At 39.7% G+C, this 21,706-nt stretch overlaps 1 protein-coding gene across 5 annotated transcripts in view; it reads left to right on the forward strand.

Annotated features, from left to right (window-relative positions):
- The window catches only part of LOC100735053 (disintegrin and metalloproteinase domain-containing protein 32), a 125,172-nt gene that overhangs the window by 10,223 nt on the left and 93,243 nt on the right, over positions 1 to 21,706 (forward strand). For all 5 annotated transcript variants that reach the window (XR_010044355.1, XM_063239653.1, XM_063239655.1 and 2 more), the window contains exons 3-5: positions 15,721 to 15,782; positions 17,891 to 17,966; positions 21,320 to 21,396. Coding sequence is in view for 4 of the 5 variants with exons in the window: in XM_063239653.1 (XP_063095723.1) it covers positions 15,721 to 15,782; positions 17,891 to 17,966; positions 21,320 to 21,396 (215 nt within the window). In the remaining variant the exon portion in view is untranslated. The remainder of the gene's footprint in view (positions 1 to 15,720; positions 15,783 to 17,890; positions 17,967 to 21,319; positions 21,397 to 21,706) is intronic.

Genomic DNA, 21,706 nt, shown 5'->3' on the forward strand with positions numbered 1-21,706 from the left:
TTATTTAAAAAGAACACAACTTGTGCTGCTATCAACATGGGTGCCCATATATTGTTGTGGTATGATGTTTCTAATTTTTCTGGGAAGATACCCAGAAGGCGGATAGCTGGATTGAATGAGACTACTAATTGTAGTTTTAACAGGAATCTCTACTCTGATTTTCCCAGTGATTGCACCAGTCTACGCTTCCACCAACAGTTGAGAAGGGTTCCTTTTCCTCACAACCCCATCAGCCTTTCCCATTGGTTGATTTCTTGATGGTTGCAATTCTTTCTAAAGTGAGATGGAATCTTTTAATTTGCATCTCTCAAATGGCCAATGATGTTGAATACTTTTTCATATATTGCTGTTCATGTTTCTTCATCTGAGAAGTGTGTATTCATATCAGATGCCCATTTTTGCATTATGCCTTTCAATTTGAGGGGCTTAATTTTGTTCAGTTCTTTAAATGTTTTAGATACAAGCCCTTTTTCTGAGAGACAACTGGCAATGTTTTCCCACTTTGTGTGTTGTCTTTTCACTCTGTTGATTTCTTTTGTTTTGCAAAAGCTTTTTAATGGGGTGAGATTTCCATTTGATGATTCCTTGTAGAGTTTCCTGTGTGGTCTGGGTTTTATTCATAAAGTTTCCACCTATACCTATATCTTCAAGATTACTACCTATTTCTTTTCCAGTATACTTAGTGTTAAATCTTTGATCCATTTTGATTTTAGTGCATACTGATTGGAATGGGTCTGTTTTCATCTTTGGGATGTGGAAAGCCAGTTTTACCAGCACCTTTTACTGGAGCCTCTCTTTCTTCCAGTGGACATGTTTGGCACCTTTGTCAAACATAAGGTGGATGAGTGTTTCTGCATCTTCTATCCATTCTCAGGTCTATTTTTTTTTCCAGTATCATGATGATTTTATTGCAGTTACTTTGCAGTAATAACTTCAAGTCCGGGATTGTGATGCCCTCTGACTTGCCTTTATTGCTCATGATTACTTTGCTATTTTAGGTCTCTTCTGGTTCCAAATGAATTCTAGGAATGTTTTCTCTTGTTCTTTGAGGTATGCTAATGGTATTTTGATTGAAATTGCATTGAATCTATATAACAGTTTGGGGAGTAGGGTCATTTTTGTTGTACCCCAAAAATGAGCCCCCAAATTGGTGTCCAAAAAATGGGGCAAGACATGTTTTTTAAAGAAAAAGGAGTGCTTTTTATTTATCCTGGCACCAAGGACACAGTGAGTTGGAGTTTGCAAAGCTGTGTAACTTGCTTAAAATTTTGACAGACTTTTATAGAAAGGACAATTATAAAGTAAATGATTTATGTGTGTGGATCAGGAATGAGGAAATCCTTTATTTCCCTTTGCTTGAAGACAGAGAAGTTTTGCAGGAATTTACAATCCTTCCTCAGCTAAGGAATGAGGAGGACCTTTGTTTTCCTTTGCTTGAGGACACAGAAGATTTCCAGGAATTTACAGTCCTTTGTCAGCTAATTTCAGCACTTAATTTTAAATAACATCTGTCCTTTGCAGAGGGGAACAATGGTTAACATATCAGTCAGGTCACCCTGGTAGGTGCCACATACAAAACAGTATGAGGTGCTACAGTTATTTTATAACAATGTGGTCAGTGCCCCAGGGTGTCTAGTTGTAGAAAATAGTTGCGTTTGCAAAGGGAATTAACAGGTAATTTGGTCATGTAAGTTGGGCATTGGCAAACATAGTACAGGATGATAAAGCTCTTTAAGTTAGTATACAAATTGTTAGTGTACAAATTGTTAGCAATTTTCACTATATTGTTTCTTCCTATCCATAAGCAGTGAATATCTTTCCATTTTCTGATATCTTCTTTGATCAATCCTTTTTTAGGGTACTGTAGTTTCAATGTGGAGATCTTTTACTTCCTTTGTTAGATTGATTCCTAAGTGTTTCATTATTTTGGATGCTGTCATAGAGGGTAAGGTTTCCCTAGTTTCTCTGCGAGTTTGTTGCTTGTGTATTTTTGAGTGTTGACTTTTTATCCAGCTACACCAGTGAATTTGATTATTAAATGTAGAAGTTTTTTGACAGAGTTTTTTTGATCTTCTATGTAGAATATAGTGTGATCTGCAAATAATGATAATTTAACTTCTTCCTTTTACTTTTTTTTTTCTTTTTCTTTTTTATCGGTATTGGGGATCGAACTCACGACTGCCTGCTTGCAAGGCAGGTGCTTATGCCGCTGAGCTAAATCCCCAGCCCCTTAAGTCATACCCTTGTCTAATTGTTCTGGCTAATTCATGGACATTGTTGTCTTGTTACTGATTTTAGGATGAAAGTTTCAGTTTTTGACCATTTAGTGTGATGTTAGCTATTGGTTTGTCATAGCAGACTTTTAATAGATTGAGGTAAAGATCACCTGTTCCAATTTTCTGTTTTTAATCTTAAGAGATTAAATGTTTAACCTATTAAACATTTATCTAGTTGATCTATCTGTTTAATCTTAATAGATTGAAGTAAAGATCATCTGTTCCAATTTTCTGTTTTTTTTTTTTTATTGTGAAAGGGTGTCAGAATTTGTCAAATTCTTTTTCTGTATCTATTCAGATGATCATGTGATTTTTGTCTTTGGTTCTGTGAATATGCTGTATTATATTTATTGACTTATGTATGTTGAACCATGCCTGCATCCTGGGGATGAATCTGGTTTATTCATGTTATATAATGTTCTTGATGATTTGCTGCATTTTGTTTGCCAGTATTTTACTGAACATTTTTGCATCTACAGGAGATTCACTTGTAATTTTCTTCCTTGGTTGGGTTTCTTTTATTTCTGGTTTTGAAATCAGGGTAATATTTGCTTCCAGGAATGATTTTGGAAATATTGCTTCCTTTTCAATTTAAAGATTTTCAGCATTAGTGGCATAAGTTCTCTAAATTTCTTGTAGAATTCAACAGTAAATCTGTGAGGAGTTGGGTTTTTCTTTGTTGGTACATTTTTAGTTACATTTTCAATTTTATTGACTGATTATTTCGAATTTTTATATTCTTGATTTAGTTTTGGTGATTTGATCATGTCTAGGAATCTATTTCTTGTGTTTTCCATCTTACTGTAATATATGTTTTCATAGTAGATATTGATAATCTTATGGATTTTTGTAGGATCTGGTGTGATTTCTCTCTTTTCATTTCTAATTATTTGAATTTTTATATTTTCTTTTTGATGAGGTTGGCTAAAGTTTTATCAATTTTATTTACTGTTTCAAAGAACCAATTGATTTTTTTGCATTGTTTTCATAGTCTCAATTGCATTAATTTCTGTTCTGATCTTGATACTTTTCTCCCTCATATGAGTTTGGGGTTTGATTTGTTCTTCTTTTTGTAGAAGTTTAAGGTTCAACATTAGGTTATTTGTTTGAACTTGTTCTATTTTCCTGATGTGAGAGTTCATTGCTTTTAAATGTCTTTTGCCAGACTGCTTTCATTGTGTCCCGTAAGTTTTGGTATATTGTATGAGCATTATTGTTTAATTGTGTATGTTATTTAATTTCTCCTTTAATTTCCTCTGTGAACCATTGGTTGTTCAGATGAGTGTTGTTTAATTCTCATGTGTTTATGTAGTTTTTATGATTTCCTTTGTTGTTGATTTCCAGTTTCATTTCACTGTAGTATGCATGGGATCATTTCGATTCTTCATTTACTTAAGCATGTTATGTGGGTTAATATGTGGTCTGTTTTGGAGAATGTCCCATGTGCAGCTAAGAAAAATGTGTATTCTGATGTTCTGAGGTGGAACGCTCTGTAGACATCTACTAAGTCCATTTGTTCACATGCTTGGTTTAATTCTGATATTTCTTTGTTGATTATTTGTTTAGTTGATGATAAAATTGGAGGGTGTCCAAAAGATGAGAAATATACAACAAAAGAGGCCTCTATTCTGAGAACATGGAGAGAGAAAACAAACCCCCACCACTGAAGTCTGGCTTTTTTTCTGGTGGACATGTGGAGTGGAGGCATATAAGTAGCTTAGGTTTAAGGTGGTGCCTGAGGGGCATTAGAGATGCACAGGTAGCGCATTGGCATTCATTTGCACCATAGGCAAATTCCTAGGGGTGGAGCTCCTTGGTTCCACCTGAGGCTTTACTGGCTACAGTGCTCTGTCTGGGCCAAAATCCTTTTGTACCCATCTTATGATTATTGTTATTAGGAAAAAGGGCAGAGATTTTTTTTTTACTGATTCCTCCTGGGAAGAGGCCCTGTACTGGGGTTTAGGGTAGTCGACAGGATGATGGTTGATGCCCATGTAGAAGCTGGTGCCAGGTGTTTTAGCCAGGACAACTTTATCATTGGTGAATGCCCATATGTTAGACTAGAAAAAACAAAAAAAGACAAGGTATTATGAGGAGGCATGGTACTACCATATTTAAGGACCCAGGTTAGGTAGAAGGAAAGGTGCCTTTGATTTAGACATGTCATTACATCAGGACCATGTTGAGGTAGGATCATTGTCATGGTGAGGTAGAATTCTGAAAAATAAGTGTGGGGTTAGGAGGAATGAAGTTATGAGAGGTGATTATTCCCCCATCTGAAAGGGTAAAAGTTAAGAGGGTAGGTGGGTAAAACTTGTCTCTGGTCCAGGAGTTGAACTGGAAAAAACAGGGGGAGTGGGGAAGCCTGTGGCTGTACAGTATAGGGAAGGTAAGAGCCTAGGCTTTCAGGGATGTCACGTTTAACTAAACAGCTGAGGGTAGAAAGAACTAAGACAGTTGTCACATAGAACATTATGAAGATGATTTTACCCATGATGTGGGAGTCTTTAGGAAAGACTGTCAAGGGTCCTGCTGTAAAAATGATAATTAATAGAACGTAAGAAATTAGAACCTGGCAGGGGCTGGGGATTTAGCTCAGCGGCATAAGCGCCTGCCTTGCAAGCAGGCAGTCATGAGTTTGAACCCTGGTACCGATAAAAAATGAAAAAGACAAAAAAAAAAATGGAAGAAATTAGGAACCAAATTGGATAACAAAACATAACTTAGCCTGTGAACTGTGGCTGCGAGGCCTTCATGAAACAGAGATGGGTGAGTGACAGAACATGAGATGACCACTCAGAATGATCAGATTTAGGGCTGGGAGGGCACTGCTTAGCCTAAGTGATGTGAAACCAGGATGGGAGTCCAGCAACTTTGACTGCTGTAGGGGTCGTCAAGGAGACCAGATAGGGGCCACTCCACCTTGGTTGTAGTTCTGTGGATTTAGAACATTTGAGATAAATTAGATCTCCTGGGGATATGGGAGGATCTGGTTTGGCCTCTCCAGAGGGTTGTGGAAGGCGGAGATCAGCATGTTGTCTCAACAAGTGTTGGAGGAAGGAGAGGACTGGGTCATAGTCAGCAAGGGGAGGGAGATTTGGGGGAGTATAAAGATTGTGGAGTGAGAATGGCCTGCCGTACATAAGTTTAAAAGGACTTAAGAAGGTGGGAGCCCTGGGAAGTGCCCTGAGCTTGACTAAGGCTAAGGGCAAAAGTTGAGGCCAAGGTTGGTGTAGTTTTAAAGTGAGCTTTGTAAGGTGTGTCTTTATGAGGCCATTTGTCTTTTTTACTTTTCCTGAGGATTGTGGATGGTGCCAGGTGATGTGTAAGCCTGAGGATACCTGTTGAGTGATCTGAGAAATAAAGGTGGGACCATTATCTGACTAAATACTCTGAGGTAGACCAAACCTCGGAATGATTTCTTGTAATATGACTTTGGTAACTACATCAGCAGTTTCACTGGTTGTGGGAAAGGCTTCTATCCATCCTGAAAAGGTACAAACAAAGGTGAGAAGATATTTGAAAGTTTTTGTGGTAGGCCATGTGTGTAAAATCTATCTGCCAGTCCTGACCAGGGGTGTGTCCTCGAAACTGATGGGTAGGAAAGGAAGGGGGTGCTATATGTCCCCGAGGAGAGGTCGTAGCACAGAGATAATAGGTGTGAGTAATCTTAAGAATGATAGCTTTTAGAGAAGGGTGTGTGACTATTGGGGCTAAGAGTTTGTATAGGGCCTGTGATCCTATATGAAAACAGTTCTGTAAGTCAGTGATGATGTCTAAGGCCTATTGATGTGGGAGAACAAGTTTTGATCCCTAAAAAATCCATTCCTGAATGTTTTGTGTGTAACCTGGTTTATGAAGTAGCTGTAACTGCTCTGGTGAATAAGTAGGCTGAGGTAGACTGTTTGGGACTAACAGGAGAAGATGAGAAGGGCAGGGCCCTTGTGCAGTTAACTTGGCCTGTGAATCTGCAAAGGCATTGCCTTGAGTGATAGGATCTGTAGAGTTTTGGTGTCCTCTACAATGAATAACTGCTGCCTGATTTGGGAGTTGGGCTGCCTCTAGAAGTTTAAGGATAAGGGGAGCATTAATGATGGGGGTTCCCTGAGAGGTAATAAAACCCCGTTCTTGCCAGATAGAGGTATGAGAGTGTAAAATGCTAAATGTATACTTTGAGTCTGTGTATATATTTATGATTTTGTCTTTTGCTAGTGTAAGAGACCTTGTAAGGGCAATAAGTTCTGCCCTCTGGGATGAGGTGCCAGCTGGCAGTGGATTTGCCTCTCTAACTTTTGACTGGTTGACTATTGCATATCCTGCCTTTTTTTGGTTGTCTGTGTTTGTTGAACTGCCATCTATGAACCATGTGTCAAAGGCTAAAGAGAGAGGTGTGCTGCTGATGTGAGGGAAAGGAGTGGGAGTCATCTGTAAGAACTCAATACAGTCATGGTGAGGATGGCCTTCTGAGGTGGGAAGTAAGGTTGCCACATTAAGAGGATCACTATTGCAATAGTTGAGAGAGAGTTAAGTGTACCGTTAAAGGCGAGAAGGGGTCATCAGGGCAGGGAGCACCTTATGTGAGATGAGCTCACGTAGGTGATAAGGTGAGTGTACTGTAATAGACTGCCCTAATGTAAACTTCTTAGCTTCCTGTGTCAGGAGGGCTGCAGCTGCAATGGCTCGGAGACAAGGAGCCCATCCTTTTACTGTGTTGTCTAACTGTTTTGACAAGTAAGCTACTGTTTGAGAAGAAGGTCCCTTTTTGTATCCTAGTACACCTATAGCATTGTGGCCCTGAGAAGTAGTATATAGAGTGAATGGTTGGGTGGGACCAGGAAGGGTAAGAGCTGGAGCTTTTAGGAGAGCCTCTTTTAATTTATGAAAGGAGGCATGTATGGGCATAGTAGGGTCCAGGGGTTCTGATAAGGGACCCTTAGCAGCCTTGTAGAGGGGTTGAGCTAGGGCTGTAAAGTTAGGAATCCAGAGACGAAAGAAATTAGCTAAACCTAGGAAAGATGTAACCTGTTGTTTAGTTGTGGGCACCTGGAGATCTCAAAGAATTGCCTTACAATCTGTGGTGATGGAACGAGTGGTGGGGTTGAGAGCAAGACCTAGGTATTTGCTTTTGGGGAGGCTATCTGGGCTTTAGCGGGAGAGACCCTGTATCCATGACTAGCAAGGAAATTAAGAAGACTGGCTGAATGGTGTATGGCTAACATGTGGGATGGAGAACATAACAGAAGATCATCTATGTATTGAAGAAGGATACTAGGTTTGAGATCAAGTTCTGTGAGGTCAGTAGCGAGAGCTTGACTAAGGAAGTGGGGACTATGTCTGAACCCTTGGGGGAGCACTGTCCAAGTAAGTTGTTGAGACCGAGTGTGTCTGGGTCAGTCTATGTAAACACAAAGAGATCCTGACAATCAGGGTGTAGGGGGATAGTAAAGAAAGCATCTTTAAGATCTATAACTGTAAAATGAGTAGTGGAGGGAGGGATATGAGAGAGCATGGTATAGGGATTTGGCACCACTGGGTGGGTTGGGGTAACAGCACTGTTGATTACCCTAAGGTCCTGTACCAGGCGATAGGACCCACCAGGCTTGAGTACCTGGAGAATGGGAGTATTATGGGGTGAATGGGTAGGTTTAAGAAAACCATTGTCTAAAAGGTGCTTAATTATGGGTTTAAATCCCTGTAAATGTTGAAGAGCTATGGGGTATTGGGGAACGCAAGGAAAAATTGGAGGATCCCTGAGACAGATTAAAACAGGTGTGGCATGAATAGCAAGGGTGGGATTGGAGATATCCCAAACTATGGGGTCAATCAGAGAAGAAGAAAGGGGAGGGAATGGCTTTGCGATGCATTGTGAGGCTGTTTGGAGGATTAAGGCTGTGGGGAGGGAGAAGGTAAAGGAGAAGTTAAGCTTTTGAAGGAGGTTTCTACCTAAAAGGGGTGTAGGACATGTTGGGATTACTGAGAAGCTATGAGTAAAGAATCGAGTCTGGAATCTGCATGGGACAGGCCCAGTTTGCAAAGGCTGGGTAGGCTGGCCATCAATGCACACAACAGAGATTGAGGACTTACTACAAGGTCCTGAAAACTCAGGAAGTATGCTATAAGTTGCCCCCGTGTCCACAGATAGTGTCTTAACTGAGACCTCCAGTGAGACTCAGGGCTCTGACAAGGATACCAGAGTGGGGGCTGTGAGCCCCGAGCCCTGTCAATCTTCAGCAGCAAGTCCGAGCAGATCAGTAAGCGGCGAATCTGGCATTGATGGAATCTCCTATGAGGGCAAGGAGTTAGAAGATGGCTTACCTGCTTGCTGGCGGCTAGGACAGTCACTCTTCCAGTTGCCCTTAACGTTGCAGTAGGGACACGGCTCTAAAGGAATGCCAGGGTTGGGGCAGTTTTTTTTCCCAGTGTCCTTGTTTGCTGCATTTAAAGCACGGTCTGGGCAGGGCTCGGGCAGCTGCACCTTGTTTTGGATTTCCTGTCTTGGGAGCCCCAAGTGCCGCTGCTAAGAGATCAGACTGATATTTAGCAAACTTCATTTTTTGAGCTTGTTTTTCCTCTTTTTGAATTTTATCTCTGTTGTTGAAGACACAGAAAGCTAATTTAAGAAGATCTCCCTGTGGAGTTTGAGGGCCATGTTCAATCTTTTGTAATTTTGCACGAATACCAGGAGCAGATTGGGAAATAAAATAAGAGTTAACAACAATTATCCCTTTGGAGTCTGGGTTTATATTAGTAAACTTAATTAAGGTTTCCCTAAGCCGATTTAGGAACACAGCTGGGTTTTCATTAGCCCCCTGGACCTGTTCTAAAAGTTTGTTATAGTTAGTATGTTTGTGAGCAATCTTATTAAGGCCCACAATTAGACATTCAATCATCTTATGTAATTTTTTGAACCTTCTCCATTTTAATAGTTCTAGTTAGGATCCTGTTCTGGCACTGCAGTAGGTCCAGGGTCATTTTCAGCGGTGTTTGCCTTATGTCTGCTAGCAGCTTCTTCTTGAGCTGCCTGCCACAGCTGAGTTCGCTCTTGTGAGCTGAGGGTGATGCTTAGAATCACATAAATATCCTTAAAATGTAAATCATAACAATTAGTTATAAATTCAAATTCCCTGATATAATTCTTTGGGTCAACAGAGAAGCTACCTAATTTATGGGTAATCTGAGATAAGTTAGAACGGGAGAAAGGCAAATATATATTAACAAGTCCCTTGGGGCCAGCTTGCTCCCGAAGTGGTACCAGAGATTGAGGAGAAGATTGTGGAGTAGATGGCCATTGGGCAGCCATCCATCCAGTAGATGCGTGTGAGCAGTTATCTGTAGATTGGCTATAAAGCGGCTGCTGGTCAACAGGGACAAGGAGACACAGGCTGTTGGCATCTCACTGTGTGCCTTGCAGTGATTTAGTTGCAGCACAGTAAATTGTCATGTGGTCCACAACAGGGTGGCTGTTGCTGATCACAAGAGGAGCCACAAGGGTGCCGCCATTGCCCGTGCAATCTGTCCCAAGATGGCAGCGCCCTTTCACGTGGCAGAGGGCTGTAACATGGCGACTGTCCCCTGTGTGAGCTGCACCAGCAGTCACGTAGCCTGCTGGAAGGAGATAGTGACTGAGACCTAGTATGGTGGGCGGGCGGTAAGAATGCAGAAGGGGACAAAAAATTCTCAGGAGAATGAGAGGTGGGAGACTGTGAAGAAGTGCTAACAGAGGGATTAGAGCTGCTGGGAGAATTAGGGGTCCCGGGAGAGGGAGGGGAAGATGATCGCACAGCGGGAGACAACTGCGAGGATTGATTTTGGGGATAGGGAGGAGGGGGCGGATAAAAGACCAGGGGTACTTCCTCCAATGGGTCATGAGGGCAGGAGGGGAAAGTTTGCGGTGCAGTAGAGTTAGCTAAAAATATCTGAGCAGGCATACATGGTTTAATGAGAGAGGGGCATGTTCTCAGCGTGAGGAAAGCCTGTATATACGAAATTTCTGTTAACTTGTCACCAGTGTCTCAAAAATCATATAAATTTTTGAGAATACAGGGGTAAAATGTCCCCTCTTTGGGCCATGGGCTGCTGTTAATTGGGTAGATCGGCCAAGCCTCCTGGCAGTAAAAGATTGTTTGGTTTTTATGGTTTTTTAAAATTTAAGAGTACTCAGATTGGAAATCAAGCATTGCAAAGGTGTGGTCTTTTGGGAAGTAGAAAAGATATTTCCCATGGCTAAATCTCAGGCAAGAAACGGACCGTGGTCCAAAGGTTGGGCCGTCACCTGTGTCCTTTGGATTGAACGGTAGTTATGATCAGTTACAAATCTCGTATTTCTCAGTCATCACCAAGAACTCCATGGGTGAATTTCTCATGGATTTTAGTAACGGCTCTGCCTGTGAAAGCTTAAAGCTCTAAAGGACGTGAGAGTTTTTTAGTGTGGAACTTGGCCCAGAAAAACTCTGCCTTGGGCTGTCTAAAGACATAAGAGCATCACACAAATCCAGGAAGGGGGAGAAAACCCACATGGGGCCTAGCCCAGCACTGAAGAATTCTCTGGAGTTTGCTCACCTGTGATAAATTGGGCTGGTGTTGTTTGCGAGCAATTGGCGACAAATTAAGCAGTTCCTGCATGTTGAAAAGTGAAGAATTAATCCAGGGTGCAGTCCAGTTCGTGAATCGGCATGGGACTCAGACTAAGAGGGTCCCAGGAGTCACTCACCTGCTGATCCGAGTCACGGCACCAAATGATAAGATTGTAGCATATCCAAAAGATGAGAAGTATAAAACAAAAGAGGCCTTTATTCTGAGAATGTGGAGAGAGAAAACAACCCCCTCCCCCAACACTGAAGTCTGGCTTTTTTTCTGGCAGGCACGTGGAGTGGGGGCATATAAGTAGCTTAGGTTTAAGGTGGTGCCTGAGGGGCATTAGAGATGCACAGATAGCTCATTGGCATTTGTTTTGCACCAGAGGCAAATTCCTAGAGGTGGGGAAGATAGAGCCACAGGTAAATTCCTAGGGGGAGATAGAGCTCCTTGGTTCTCACCAGCTACAGTGTCCCATCTGGGCCAAAATCCTTTCAGTTGATCCATCTGTTTGTGAGAATGGGGTATTAAGGTCTCCCAATACAATTGCATTAGTAGTGCTCATTTGGTTTTTCATGTCTGTTAATACGTTTTATGTAGTTGAGTACACTGATGTTTGGTGCATATGTATTTATAATTGTTATCTCTTATTGGAGTTTTCCCTTAAGAAGCATGTGGTAACCTTGTTTGTCTCTTTTGATCAGTTTTGGCTTAATGTTTAGCTAGTTGGCAAACAAAATAACTACCTTTTCTTTTTTCTAGGTTTCTGTGGCATGGAGAATTATTTTTCATTCTGTGTCTTTTAGTTTATGAGTTTATTTTTCTTGAATGCAGCATGTGGAGTGTTTCTTGATTCATTCTATCAGTCTGTTTCTTTTAATTGGTGAGTTGAGACCATTTTCATTGATGGATATAACTGTAATGTATTGGTTAATCATTTTCATGTTATTTTCCTGTTGTTGGTTCCATGTTTCTCTGTTTAACTGCTTTTCCTGCTGGTGACTTCTTTCTATTGGTGTTCTTGTGCTTGTGATCTCTTCGTAATACATCTTTTAGAGCATTCTGTAGGGTTGATTTGGTGGTCATAAATTTCTTCAATTGTTCTTTGTCATGAAAGTATCTTATTTATTGATTTAAAAAGTCAGTTTTGTGAATTATACCAATCTGGATTGAAGATTTTTTTCCTTTATGGTTTGAAATGCCTCAGTCCAATCTCTCTTGACTTGAAGGTTTATGTTGAGAAGTTGTAACATGGAGAAGAAACACCAAAATGACACCCAGGATTTGGAAGCAGATTTATTTAACATCAGACAGGCACTGATTAGGAATCAGTTGTTTCTCAAAATGTCAGACCCTGATCTCTGATGGTCTAGGGCTTATCTGGGATAAGCAAGCAGAAAGTACAAAGGCAGAATGGCTTGTCAGTTGGGGATTGCATCTTTCAGCATGCATCATAGTGACCAGCTGTGCATCACAGTGACTATTTGTTTTTAGGAGACTGAAACAACCAGAACTGCAATGGGAACTATTACTTAGGAAATTAAGAAACTGAAGTATTCTGGCTGGGTGGGGGCATATTTTCTGTTACAAAGTCTGCTATGATTCTGATGGACTTTCCTTTATAGGTGATTTGTTTTTTCTCTAGCTGCTTTTAATGTTTTGTTCTTGTGTTGATTTTCTGGAGTCTTGACTATTCTTGATTATTACAGTCTTGGTATAGATTTATTTTTGTCGTGGCTATTTAGAATTATATGTGCTTTATTTATTTGTATATCAAATTCTGTATCCGTGTCTGGAAATTTTTCTGAAATTATTTCTGTGAAGATTTTTTTTTTGTAATGACTCTTGCATTGTCTCTAGCCTTTTTCAATCAATCTTATGTTGTTTTTTGCTTCATCTTGTGGCTTGGGTTGATTTCTCATAGTCTCTTGTTATTTTAAGATCTGTTTTCTGGATTTTTAGTCACAATCATGTCTTCTAGATCTGATATTCTATCCTTGCCTTCATTCAATCTGTTGCATGTACTTTCAGTGGAGTTTTTAATTGCCTGGATTTATGTTTGGAGCTGTTTTATTCCATTTCTTTTGTATGTTAGGTATTCATAGTTTCCATAGATTTCCAAACCTTCTCTGTTTTTTAAAAATCTGTGTCTGCTTTGATTTCATTCTTTTTGATTGTCATCTCTTTTGGTAGCTGAGAAATTACGTTCTGTGTCCTCTTGTGTTTTTTCAGTGCTGCTCTTATTCAGGAGCGTTCCAGAGGTCATCCTCCAGTTTTCTCTGCCTCTTTGTGCTTTGGATTTGTCTGGGGTGGACTGGGCATTTGTGGTTGCATGTTGCTTGTTTGTATTGTCATTTTCTATTTTTATTTTACTTTGTTTTCTGTGTTGAAGCTTGCAGATTTCTTGTGTTATATAGCTTTAACCCTGGTGCTGAGGCTTTCCTAGGAAATGTCTGTTCCTCAGGATGTCTTTTAGATGTAGGTGATTCTTGGTCTTTCTGTATATTCCAAGAATCTGCCTTTCCAATTTATTAAACATGTGGAGTTTCTATCTTTTTGACTCAAGGCCCATTTCTATGGCACTGGATTATGGTGATGGTTATGACCCCTTGCAGTGTTGTATACAGGGGAGAAAAATTGATTAGAACAGTTATGGCATCCTGTTAAATTAGTACAGCTAGCAATAACAATAAATTCAAGCACAGTCTGGCTAGTGATAAACTGTGGTAATATTAGCCTGATATCTTTAGCCATAGGAGCAAATTCTACAGTTATATAATTCCAGATATATCAAGAACTTGAATGTGATGATTTTTCACTTAACCGAGTGATTTTACATTGTTGTGGTGGGAAGTTTAAGAGGGTAGCGGGTAGGTTGAAGAGATGAATGAGGGTAAATACAGTTGGGGTAGGATTGGGGGGATTGTAGGATGATTGTCCACATGTTGGGTAATTGTGGGATGTGACAGAGGAGGATCGGAAAGAGAAAGCTTGGGAGCACTGAAGTGAACCAGACAGAGGAAAGACAGTGGTCACTCACATGACAGTATCAGAAAACTGACCTGGATAATTGATGATAGAGTGGTAAAGGTCGAGTAGAATAAAACAAAAATTTAAGAGATCTACTTATGAAAGAAAAGGAGAAAAGAGAGAGAAAGGAAAATAAAACCACAGGAAACAAAAATAACCACACACCCTGAAAAACAGAAACATACCAAAAGAAAAACATGGCAAAACAGAACATAGCAAAAAGTATAAAAGAAAAAATAAATAAGAAGTGGACTGAGGCCCAGCCTGCTTCTGTTCCATGTTTTTAATCCTCAAGTATAGTGCTGCTTCAACTCACTTAGCACCTGCTGGCTCAGGTTGTTACTGTGTTTCTGACAATTTCAGGCTGCTAGTCCAGCCTGTCCATCCTGTGCACCCTGGCTGGGTGCCTGCAGGGTGGCTAGTCTCCCACTGCTCTCCGGGTCTTCCTGCACAGTTCACCTGAGTTTGCAACAGCAGTGAAGGGAGGGGCCAGTCTCTGGACCTTCTTGCAGGGTTCACCTGGATCCCAGCAGCCACCATGGGAAGGACTGGTCTTTCTATGTTTCTGTTTTTAGTAGGAGATAAATGTTTTATTTGCTGATTTATTAGATCTTTTTGGTATTGTCATGTGCATGAGTAAACCTGACTTAGAAGTAGCCAATCTGGGGGCTGGGGATTTAGCTCAGCGGCATAAGCACCTGCCTTGTAAGCAGGTGGTCATGACTTTGAATCCCGGTACCGATAAAAAAGAAAAAGAAAAAAAAAAAAAAAAAAAAAAAAAAAAGAAATCAGGACGCTGTAGCAGTCGTTCATTGCATTCAGATGAAGCTGCCCATGGAACTGTGCCTTTTTCTTTCATGATCTGGTGTTTTCTCATGATTAGGGAAGATTGTGATAGGTATGAAATGCTCTTCTCATTGCTCCATACATAATATCAACTTACCACTACGGATGGACAGCTGCTGGTTTGCTTTTTCACTGCTGATTTCTGAGCAACCTGCCTCATCCTTTGGTTTGAATAGAATATTGATTGTTTCTTTTCATAGCGCTGCATAGTAAAACCCTGTCTCAAAAAGACCAAAAAAAAAAAAAAAAAAAAAAAAAAAGAAACTTAAAATATCAATGAGAATGAATTAAAAAAAAACAAATAAATTTTGTGCTTGGTAGAGGAGGCTTCACTGTTGAAGAGTGTTTAACTTTATCAGTGTCTTGGTATTTATGTATTTTAAAGTTTTTATGTGCTTTACCTATTTTTTCTTTTTATACATGCTCTAACTCTTGCTTTTCATGTGTTCTTTTTTGCTGAGTAATATCTTGGCACTTAGATTCACTGACTTCCCGCCCTATTACTATCAGAGTTTCCAACTTGAAAATAGTAATGGTGCAGTCAAAGACAATAGCAGATTTGTTCACAGATCTTTCATTTGCCAGGAGCGGTGGCACATGCATGTAATGCAGGCATTGTGGAGGCTGAGGCAAGAGGATCACTGTGAGTTCGAGGCCAGTGTGAACGACATAGTGAAACCCTGTCTCAAAAAACAGAGCAGAACAAAACAAACAAACTAAAAATGAATCTTCCATTTAAAAAGATGAGAAATAGGCAATACTAATGAGGTTAATCTCTAATCCTTTGTAAATGCTCAGTTTAGTATATTTTTTGTGGAAATTACAGGCGTGGATACATAATAAATGTTTTAAGTCTTTGATATTTTGTTGCAGATTTTAAATTACATGTAGTCTGAAATATTTTAATAAAGACATGTTAAGTATTATTTGATATGGAATTGTTTTGTGTCTTGTATTAAACTTGTCTTACTCACAGTTGTTCTTGATTCTCTAGGACCAGATATCCTATATGATTCCAATAGATGGGAAGCCATATACTGTGTACCTAAATCCAAGGTAAACTTTTATTCTTTAGTTTGAATTTCATTTTATGTTTATTAAACTGCTTCGTTGTAATAAAGATGAAATGTGGAAAAATAAATATAATTCCCATTAAAATTTGTATGTTTTGGATGAACTGATGCTCCCTTGTAACTTAAGTTTTTGGTGCTAATATCTCAGTTAGACATTTCTGAATGGCGATTTGGAACTGAGAAAAATGGGGCTGCTACTCCTGGAGACTTGAGCTGTGGGATAATTAGCTAGCAGGACAAGTAGTCCTCTGTGGTCAGATCATAAGGAGAAGGTGAATAGAGTGACTCCAGGGAAATGTGGGCTCAGTGTTGGAAAAGCTGTATATGAATTGCTTGTGGGACATCCCAGGGGAAATGGTTAGTTGAAAATTAATTTGATTTAAAACATGGGAGGGAGCTGTGGGTTTCAACATCCTTTGTGATTAAAAACTCTCAACAAATTAAGTGTAGAAGGAATGTATCTCAATCCAATAAAGACCATGTGTTACAAGACCATAGCTAACAATATGATCATTAGTGGAAAGTTAAAGACCTTAACTTTAAGATCTCCTAAGATTACGAACAAGGTAAGAAACCCTCTCTTATAATGGCTCTTCAAGATAGTACTGGAAGTTCTTGACAGAGCAGTTAGGCCAAAGAAAGAGACATTCGGGTTGGACATTTAACATTGAGTTAAATTATCCTGGTTTGTAAGCTATATGACCTTAATGTATAGAGAACCTTAAGGAGTTCACAAAAAATTGTTAGAAAAATAAATGAATTAAATAATTTGTAGTAAACAAAGTAAAAAAATTAGTACCATATCTATACAATAATAAAGAACTATCTCAAAGAAAATCAGAGTAATCCTATTTGCAGTAGCAAATTACAATGGCATTTCCCCCAGAAATGTAAAACAACCTAAAATTTATATGGCTCTACAAAAGATTCCAAATAACCAAATCAGTTGAGCAAAATGCTGGAGGCTTCATGCTACTAAACTTCAAAATGCATTGCAAAGCTCTAGTAAATGAAGCTAACTATGCATATGTTAAATATAATCAAAAAAGTTGAAAAGATGTACCTATAAAGTAGGAGTGAAATTTAAAGACAAGTACTACAAACAAAATAGAATTGAATTCCATGGATATCTGTAAAGGACAAAGAAAGAGTTTAGATGAAGGAACATATTTAATTAGACCAAATACCTAAAAGATACAGTGTCTTCAACCATTACTGGTCCGATTATGTAAATACATGTTGACCAAAAATTGCATATTTTTGTTAATTTTTATAAGTTAATATAGCAGGAGGCTCAGGGAAAACTGTTAAGTGGTTAAAGCCAAGAAAGAGATGGTGTAATCAAGGAGAAACGTAGTCAAGTGTGGAGTGCTTTGGAGCAGTTACTTGCCTTCAGATGCTCAAACTTCGTGAGACCAGATTTAGTGGAGGCTTCAAAAAGAAGCTAATGTGTGTAGTCTACTTACGGTTCATTGGGTTGGATTGAACATGATAATTGGAAACATGATTAAAAGACATATAGGAAACGATACCCAGAAAATGCTTCACTTGAAGTTTTAGCATTTGTGCTAAAAATAAGAATTTGACACAATACATTTACATCTCCTTATGAACGCAATTATATTCACAGAAGAGAAACCTAGAAAGAGCAGAAAACTTTCATAATCCTACATCCAGTTCATATCTGTGTAAATTTTAAAATGCATTGTTCCTCTTCTTGCAGTCCCTTATCGTTTTAATTCATTAAATTGGGAAATTATTTTGAGTACTGTACTTTGAATACAATGTAAGTATAGGTCAGAAGAAAATACAGCCAAAGGTTGACATACTTTTTCTCTGAAGGCCCAGAGGAAAAATATTTTAGCCATTGAGGGCTTTATGATCTCTTCAGATCACTTTCTTCGGCTCTTGTAGCATGACTACTGCCACAGACAGTGTAACAGTGAATAGGTGTGTCTGTTTTCCACTGGTACCTTATTCACAAGGACAGAGAGTCAATCAGATTCGGCCTGAGGTCATCAGTTTAGGGATACTGCTTTGCATGTTTAGAAAGGAGTAACTGTAGAAGTCTCACTCTTTTTTTATATTTAGGTATTTTTTAGGAGAGAATTTTATGGTTTATATGTATAATCAAGGATCTATAAGTGCCTATTCTTCAGATATTCAGGTAAGATTTAAGTTCTGTTTTATCAAATGTACAGTTTTTTCCCCTTTGAATGACTTCTTATTTAAGGTGATTAGCTGTTAGAAACTTCTGAACTCCTCATCCACTAAAGACACTAGCTTGACTCAGCATCTTTCAAAATGGATCAGAACACAGATGCCATTATTCACTTATGCATTTATAATTTGTGGAATACATAAATATAAAGTAAGGTAAGCAAGCACAAATGTGAGAAATGCATTCACTGGCCCAAACCCAAAGAATGGACTCAGAGGCAGGAAGAGCAGCAAAAGTAAGGCTTTCATTGGTCTTGGAAGGCAGAGTACCCACTGAGGAGGATGCCCACTGCAATCACAGCACACATTGTCTCTGTCCTCTACCATCCTCCTTCTCCAGCTCCTCTTTGCTGAGTACCCTGGGACTCTGGTCTGTCTGGATGCTGCCTAAGTTTTGTTTTCCTTTTTTATGAGGCAGTTCCCTGGTCCACTTCCCCATTTGACTTTGGCTTTCTTCGTAATACTGTCTGTTCTTTACTCTGGCATTTCTAAAAAGCAGATGTTCCTGTTAGAGATTTCATGTGTCAATCCACCGCAGTGGGGTGGGGCATAGGGAGATTTTCAAGGGTAAGAGCCCATGATTAAAGAACGCCTGTGTGCAAGATCTCAGGAACAACAGCGGGCAGCATGGAGCAGAGCAGAGCACAAAAACGAGAGTCTTTATCGTGTAAATCTTATACACGAGGGTGTTTTCTTTTTTTTTTTTTTTGCCTTTTTTGTTTTTTATCGGTACCAGGGATCGAACTCACGACTGCCTGCTTGCAAGGCAGGTGCTTATGCCACTGAGCTAAATCCCCAGCCCCCTCGAGGGTGTTTTCTAATCTTTCCATTCTTACATAGTGCCGTAACCAGCCCATGTGTGTTTATTTGTGCTAAATCACGGTTATGTAACTGCATTGCAGTGTGTGTTTGCACTGGACAGTCGGGCACATCCTCACAGGGTCATCCACATGGGATCACATCTTTGGATGCCCCTGAGCTTTGAAGCAGTCTTTTCCTGCGTCATGTAACCTTGTGATTACTACATTTCAATTGAGCCTTAGCTATCTTATCATGGAAATGGGCCATTCTGTGTCTTTCTTCTCCCTTTTCTACTCATACCTGCATTTGTAAATAAAGGCTTTTTTACTGTTTATTTCTCCTCTAAGGTGCCCTTTGTTGCTCATACCTGTGTTTGAGTGAATAAAAGGATGCGCCTGATGCTCAGGCTGCTTCTTCCTCCCTGACTACTTGCATGTGACAGTACTTGTGTCACTTTGTCATTCAGATCCCCCACCCGCCTCACCTCCTGGGTTCAGGATGACAAACTACAGGACTAGGTCTCTCCAAACCCCATGCCTCGGTGGAAAAAGACTGGAGTGGATTGGTTCCTCCACTCAGGGTGTCCTGGGAGAGGGACCTAGGACCTGCATAACTGGTCGCAACACCGAGTAGTTCTTCAGTACACCCTGTTGAGCTTGCCCATAAAACCACAAACCCAGAACCGATCTTTGTCCTTTATCTCCATCTAGTGTTCAGGCCCAGTTTCAAGAAAACGCGTATCTAGGTTGGATCATTGCATTCACTTCTTGAGTAGTCTCCCTGCTTCCACACCGTCCATGTCCATTCACACAGTCAGTGCTCAACGTGACAGTCAGATTGACCCTGTTAAAACCGGTCATCAGCTCATGTGAGGTCCCTGCTCGGAACTCTGTGGTGGTGGCTTCCCTTTGCTTATGAAGGGCATTCTCAGCTGTACCCGCGCTTGCTGTGTACACCACACCGTTCCCACTTGGCCTCGGACTTTGTTGACTCTTAATCTCTACCTTTACTTTGTTCCAGCCATACTATAGTCTAACACATTCACTGTCTTTTTCTTTGCAGTAGTTTTGTCTTTTCTGTTTTCTAGGGTACAGAAACTTTTTGTGTTCCAAGATACCATGGTTTTCTTCCTCATTTTCTCAGGAATTTGCTCAAAATTACAGTATCCTATTAGTCCTTCCTAAGCACCATTTTAAATTATAGTCTTCCTCTTGGCGTTCTCTATACTTCTTTTGCCTGTTTGCCTTTTCTCTGTGGCAGTTAACAATATAGTATGCCATATTGTTTTCTGTCTCTCCACTTGAATAAAGTTTTCACGAGAGTTTGGCTTTTTGTGTGTTTTATTCACTGGTGCTGCCTTAGTGGCTGGAGAAGTACCTGGCACATAGTGATGTGCACTAATGTGTTGGAGGACAGAACTACACATTACCTTGCTTCGCTCCTCATGGATGGGACTGTCATTTCTCTTCCTTGTTCCTTCTTCCTTCCCTTACTTCCAGGATCAAGCACTGTGTGCTCAGAAGTCTTACATTGATTTATCTGTTCCAAAATTGATGGCACCACTGACTCTGGGAAAGGAAAGGCGTTTCTGCCTCGGCCAGTGTTTGCCCTTCTATGTGCCAGCAGTTTGATGATACTGTTGTCCGAGGCGAGCCTCTGTAGGATGAGTCTGATGAGTCTCGGCGCTTTGCAGTGTGTTGATTCCAGCTTTAGGACCTAGAATAACATTTCATTTTTTTTAACAAGTTTCACGTGTTTTCACTATTTTCTATTGTTTTCAGGTATTGTGTTCTATATATATTATTTAGATGTTCAAAACCATGTGATTCAGAGTTGCAGATATTGAGTGTTTATCAGTTACTAAGAAAAATCATGTTTAAAAATTTTAATGTGAGTTTGAATTTTCTATTTTTAACTGTGCCTTCATTTTTCACTATATATTTTTTGAAGCTATGTCATTTAATGCATACAAATTTGGAATATTTGTATCTTTATGGGGAACTCTTGTAATTGTGAAATGTCCCTTCTTATCTTTGAGGGTTTTTTTTTAGTACAGCTTCCCAGTCAGTCGCCCTTTTGTATTGTGTTCACATAGGGTGTTTAGCCTTCAAACGTCCTGTGCTATCATGATTTGTCTCTTTATAACAGCATATTATTGTATTAAAGAAATCTAGATATACAATCTTTGTCTTTCATTTGATGAACTAAATTTATATATTGGATAACAGTCTTACCTAAGAGTAAGGTTACTTCAGAGTATTATTACTTTGGAATATTATTACTTTGGAATAAGGATATAAAATAGTACTCTCAAGTCATAATCTGAGTAGAGTATTTAATAGAGTACAAATGTAACTATGTGGAGACTTTCTTTGTGGCACTTGAGTCTTATTCTAAATCATGTCACTGGGGAGCAATATTGGGAAGGTTCTGTCAGGTAGGAAATCATTGAGAATTTGCCATTCTGAAGTAACCAGTTTACTTTTTCTTCTTTCCTAGCCTGAGTGCTACTATCAAGGATACATTGAAGGACATCCAAATTCTGTTGTTACATTGACCACATGCGCTGGACTGAGGTTATCTATTTTCTGTTGTTGATTACTGAATAGTAGAGTTAGGGTTTCGGTTGCAGTGACTTTATCCTGTTAACACTAAATACGTGACTAGGGTGGGTTTCCTGTTTCCAGGGGAGATTATGCAGTTAAATCCTCGGCTGCACTCCCTCCCACGGCTTCTGATTCTTCTCACTTTCCTCACCGGCCAGAGTTCCCTGAGGGTTTGGATTCTCTCGTCTCTTTGCTCTGCCTCTTTTTTTTCTTATCTACTGAAATGATGATTACAGTATATTGGAAAGATAAGTTTAGGATGGTTTGCTTTTTCAGCAAA

Source organism: Cavia porcellus, unplaced genomic scaffold (assembly GCF_034190915.1).
Source record: "Cavia porcellus strain 051 isolate PalLab524CR breed Dunkin Hartley unplaced genomic scaffold, mCavPor4.1 scaffold_29, whole genome shotgun sequence".
Classification (NCBI taxonomy): domain Eukaryota; kingdom Metazoa; phylum Chordata; class Mammalia; order Rodentia; family Caviidae; genus Cavia; species Cavia porcellus.